Source organism: Nicotiana tabacum, chromosome 18 (genome assembly GCF_000715075.1).
Source record: "Nicotiana tabacum cultivar K326 chromosome 18, ASM71507v2, whole genome shotgun sequence".
NCBI lineage: Eukaryota > Viridiplantae > Streptophyta > Magnoliopsida > Solanales > Solanaceae > Nicotiana > Nicotiana tabacum.
Genome location: NC_134097.1, coordinates 30,586,931 through 30,592,811, shown reverse-complemented (window position 1 = coordinate 30,592,811; position 5,881 = coordinate 30,586,931). Strand labels below are relative to the sequence as shown.

At 37.6% G+C, this 5,881-nt stretch overlaps 1 protein-coding gene across 1 annotated transcript; it reads right to left on the bottom strand.

Annotated features, from left to right (window-relative positions):
- Positions 1-3,410: 3,410 nt before the first annotated feature.
- On the bottom strand, positions 3,411-4,082 carry LOC142172463 (uncharacterized). The gene has a single exon (XM_075236088.1). The coding sequence runs from the start codon at positions 4,080-4,082 to the stop codon at positions 3,411-3,413; it is 672 nt and encodes a 223-aa protein (XP_075092189.1).
- Positions 4,083-5,881: the final 1,799 nt, after the last annotated feature.

Below are 5,881 nucleotides of genomic sequence, written 5' to 3'. Positions count from 1 at the left end.
TGACAAAGGTGGTGACTGCGGTCAAGTTTCAACATTGTTTGGATTTGATCAACATTGTTGAACACTGAAGATTGAAGATGAAGACACAACCAAAATTTGTTATAGAGAGAAAATTGAAGACGTGGAATTTTTGCCAAGGTGGAGATTTGTTGAAATGTCAAATATTTCAGCTTCCCACATCGGTGGGTTAGCAATAGTTGGGGGGATTTTCCCCCTATAAAAGAAGGCTTAATGTTTAGGATTCAAACACACCTCTCATTTGCCTTCTCATCTGTTTAAGGCATTTGTATCTTCTCTCTTTAGTATTATTTCACTTGTATTTTTGGAGTGAAATAAAATATTGGTTGTGTCCGAGGAGTAGGCAAAATTAGCCGAACCTCGTAAATTCTAGTGTTCCCTTTATTGTTACTTTATTGTCTTATTTATTATTTGGTGGCTGTCATAATTTTTGGTATAGTAGTTGTGACTTATTCACACTATATACATTTGGCTTCCGCAACACCAGCCTCCTGCAGTTCTAGGAAGACATAATCTATCCCATGCAATAAGTGCTTATTTTGTAAGCTCATTTCCGCCTGTCCATAGAAAGTTCCTACAAGTTGATTCCACCAGTTGAGCCACCTTTTTGGGTAGGATAAACACTTGCAACCAGAATATTTGAATAGAGAAGAGCAAAGATTTCACACGCTGTAATATGCCTGCATATGATAGATATCGTGTAGTCCATGATTTGATCCTGGCCAGCATGTTATTAAGGAGAGGTTTACATTGCACAATTGATAGCCTTTTAGTACCCAGGGGGATTTTTAAGTATCTAAAAGGCATCTCTCTCTTTTTGAATTGTATAACATGTAGAATATTATGTTGAACTTTCTGTTGCACCCCTCCAAAATACATTGAGCTTTTATCAACATTAGCAACTAAACCTGACACCTATGAGAAATGCTGAAAGTATTGGACTAGTAGGTTGACTGATTTCAGCTCTCCTTTGCAAAATAGTATAAGACCATCAGCAAAACCAAGCTGTACAATTTGCAGTTTCTTACACCTTGGATGGAATTTAAAGCTTGGTTCCTCATTGATCCCCTTTAAACTAAGACTGAAGTATTCCATAACTAGCACAAATAAAAAAGGGGATAGTGGATCCCCTTGTCTGAATCCTTTTTTTTTTGCTAGAAATGGAACCACTGGCTCACCATTGAGTAGGATTGAGTATGAGACAGTTGTAATGCAACACATGATTCATTTGACAAATTTAGCTGGGAACTAGAGACAATTGAGAATTTGCTCAATGTATGGCCATTCCACTGAGTCATAGGCTTTCCTCATGTCAATTTTTCAGCATACATCTAGGAGTGATGCCTTTTCTTCCATACCCCTTCACAAGTTCATGGCTCAATATGATGTTGTCAGTGAATAGCCTTCCTGGAACAAAAGCAGATTGGCTTTTATCCACTAGACTGTCCATAACACCCTGCATTCATTTTGTGAGGATTTTAGAGATCAATTTATACAACATAGTACAACATGCTATAAGTCTAATTTCATATATCTTTGATGGATTCTTGACTTTTGGAATCAGTGCTATTGTAGTGCAGTTAATAGCTTTATGTATATCCCCATCCGTGAAGAATTGAATCACAACAGCTATAACATCTCTTCCAATCACAGACCAAGCCTTTTTGAAGAAGAGAGCATTGAAACCTTCACAACCAGAAGCTTTGTGATCATCTATGCTCATAAGGGCTTGATATACTTCTTCATGAGTGACTTGTGCTATCAATTGCAATTGTTGCTGTCTTGTTAGTCCATTCCCATGCATCATGATTTCAGGATTTACTGCTGGTAGTTGATCAGCAGCACTGCCTAATAGTTTCCTATAATAACTGGTCACCTCATCTACTATGTCTTCTGGTTGTTGGAGGATATCACCTGTGGCATTAACAAGAATTTTGATCCTGTTTTGAGCTTGCCTATTCTTTAGACTAGCAAAAAAATAGGTAGTGTTGGCATCACCTAATTCCAACCATTTAGTTCTTGATTCCTGTTTTACTATACTCTCTTCCACAAGGCTCCATTTCTCTAATTCTAGCTTCAATTCCTTTTCTTCTGCAAATAACACATTTGAATGATTGTGACTTCCCATTTTTATTTGAATATCATGTAGTTTCTGTCGACATAGCCCAATCTTCTCTTCTATATTCCTGAATTCTCTTTGATTTAACTGCTTCAAATCTATCTTCAACACTTTGAGCTTCCACCATATATCCTCCATGTGGTTTTTACCAGTTGGACTGCACCATACATGAGCCAGACCACACTTAGGAAATCTTTATGCTCCGCTAAACAGTTTAGAAATCTGAAAGGCTTTGGACTCCTCTTTACAACTTCCTTGAGTTGAATACTTAGTGGTGTATGGTTAGAAATCCCAGGATTTAATATCACCACCTCTGTAACAACAACTGTTAACAACCAGTCAGCATTTACTAGAGCCTTGTCTATCCTGCTATAGATTTGCCCATTTGACCATGTATATCCTCTACCCATTGTATGTAATTCAGCCATGCCACTTGACTGTAAGAAATCATTAAAATCTCTGATCTCATTTTTCTGAAATGGATTACCAAATTGTCTATCATCCATGTCATTTATTGCATTAAAGTCTCCAACAGCTAGCCATGGTCCTTGAACAGAGTTGTTGACACTTCTCAGTTCCTCCCATAGGTCTTTCCTTGTTTCAACAGTATGCATTCCATACACTGCTGACATAGTAATTTTAATTTGCAACTGAGGGATACTAACAATACCATGAATGGCTTAAGCACTCATACCAGTTGTTTCAAATTCTACTCTATTTGGATCCCAAATAATCTATATTCTCCCTTTATTACTATGTGAGTAATGTGCACACCATCTCCAATTTGATGTAATCTTGTTAATCACTCTACTTGCATTCTCCTCCTTGACTTTATTCTCCAGTATTGCTATCAATCCTACATCATTATTTGTAATAAACTTCTTTACTTCTTTTTGCTTGTATACTTTATTTATACCCCTCACATTTCATGCTATGATTTTCATTTAGTTGGTTGCTTGAGTTTTGGGTCCCTAGTATCACCTTGGTAGCTGCATTACCCTTTCTTCTTAGTAGAATTGTTCACTGATTCACCAGTTATTGCAGTAATTAGTGGACTAAATTCATTCACTATATTAATGCCCGTTGTTCCTCTTATTTTGGACTGTCCACCTTTTGCTGCTGATTTCCTTTTTGCTTTCTCCCATTCTGTTATTTTATCATTCTCACACTGTGACCTTATATTCTGTATCATGCTATTTGACTGTTCCTTTGCAGTTGTTTCCACCTTCTCTGGGTTTGTTCTTCTTCTCCATTCCATCATTGGTTTTTGTTGTTATTGTTTGGCTTCAGGTATGATCTGTGCTGGTCTGCAAACATGGCCAACTTGAAGACAAGTGTGGCAGTATTTAGGTATCCAATCGTATGCAACTTGTTGCTCAAAAACTTTTCCCGTCGGATCCATAACTTTTATGACTCTAAGCATGTCCTTTATAACATCCATCTCTACTAGCAGTCTTGCATAAGAAATCCTCTCTACTTTAGTCGTGCATTCATCTGAATATATTGGGATTCCTAATCCATTTCCAATCCTACTAACTGAATCCATACTCCAGCAGTTTAGTGGCAAATTTGGAAGCTTAACCCATATAGGAATTGTCTGTAATACCTCTATATCAAAATCGAAGTTAGGTGACCATGCTTTGACAATTATAGGTTTATTCCTTATAGTATGTGGCCCTGACATTAACACAACATCCCTATCTTCCACACTATTGAATTTAACCACAAAATATCTGTCATTATGAAAGTAAATTTTTGGCTTGGTAACAAAATTCCACTGCGCATTGATGAAACGATCTAAAGCACCTATTGAAGGAGAATCACCAACAACATATAACACAATTGCATGTTTCCATTTTGTTGTTTCTCGATCTACCTCAGTATTATCTAATTCAACTACTTTTTCACCATTTTTGATCATAGGAGCAACAAATTTGAGGTTCATACCTCAATTGTTCCCAGCGAATAAGTTCACCCATTACTTTTTGTTGTTCTGCAGCTCCTCATCCAATTTTCTATGAATCTGAACTTCCTTCTCCGTAATTAGCTTAATTGTACCTAGATGCTCTGCCACCTTCCTCTGATTCTCCTTATCAGTATCAATTCTCTCGGCATTTGGACTCTTCGCCGATGTCATCAGAGTTTGGCTTTGATCGCCATTTGTCAATTGAAAGCGATCTAGCTAAAATCGATCCATGCAAAGGCGGCCACATCACACTTGAGTTTTGCAACTGTTCCATTGAACTCTGAGGACTATGCATGTCCTCAGTCCCTCTTAATTGTTCCTTTCCTTCAATTATTGTCTTACTTGCTGGTTCCTTGCTCTTCCCAGCTAAAGTTCCTTATAGTTTACACTTTACGACATTACTTTTATATATCTTCCTTGTTTTAATTTTTTTGTAATAACTTTTTAATTTATTTATCAATAATATAAAAATTTACAAACTACATCCTTTTGTTCATTTAAACCAGAAATCCAATATGTATGAAATGCATGTCACCGGCCATTTCCTAATGGGATAACAAGTCGGAATATTAATAAGGACTAGTTGTAGGAATTATGTATGGTTTCCACTCCTCCTAATCCAATAAGAAATTCGGTATCAGTAAGGAATAGGAATTACGAACATATATTATAATTTAAAGTTGTAGCACGAAATTTATGTTATTAATTAATGTTTAGTTAGGATATGTATTCAAAATCATATAGGAATAAGTTTTTCACTATCTAACTAAAATAGATTTCATATTGTAACGACCCGACCGGTCGTTTTGAGTATTGGCACTTTGCACGATTGTTTGAGGGCATGAGTAGCTCCGTATGATGTATTATGACTTATGTGTCGTCAGTTTTGGCTTTCAGGTTATTCGGAATTGATTTTGAAGAATGATTCCCAGCTAGAAGCTTTAATTTGAAATGTTTGACCAAGTTTGACTTTTTAGTATTTGACCTCGAATTGGATTTCTGATGGTTCTGTTAGCTCCTTTAGATGACTTTGGACTTAGGATCGCGTCCAGATTGTGATTTAGATGTTCGTAGTAGAATTCGGCTTGAAATGGGAAAGTTGGAATTTTAAAAAGTTTGATTGGGAGTGGACTTTTTTATATCGGGGTCGGATTCTGATTCCGTAAGTTGGAGAAGGTCTGTAATATCAAATTGTTACTTGTGTGCAAAATTTGAGGTCAATCGGACGTGATTTGATAGATTTCGGCATCAGTTGTGGAAGTTTGAAGTTTCAAAGTTCATTGATTTCGAATTGGGGTGTGATTCGTCGTTTCGATGTTGTTATGTGTATTTTGAGGCCTCGAGTAGGTTCGTGTTATGTTATGGGACTTGTCGGTATATTTAAATGGGGTCCCGAGCGGCTCGGGTGAGTTTCTGGTGAGGTTCGGAGCATTTTGGAAATTTTGGCTAAGGCTGGTGGCTGCTGGTTCTGGTGTGATCGCACCTGCGGCTGGTTTTGCGCAGGTGCGATAGCCGCAGAAGCGAGCCCAAGTGTGTAGGTGCGAGAATGCATTGTTGGGTGGGGTTCGCAAATGCGGAAGGAATTGCGCAGAAGCGCTACCGTAGATGCGGTTTTGACCATCGCAGAAGCAACTACTGGAGGGTCGAGGCTGTCTCACAAATGCGAGCATTTTCCACAAAAGTGAAGATCGCAGATGCAACCACTTATCCACAAATGCGGAATCGCTGGGCAGAATGTTATAAGTTCGAGGGTTGGTGATTTTTTTATCATATATTGA

Coding starts and splice junctions, on each gene's coding strand:
- LOC142172463 (XM_075236088.1), bottom strand. CDS start 4,082: ATGAACCTCAAATTTGTTGCTCCTATGATCAAAAATGGTGAAAAAGTA.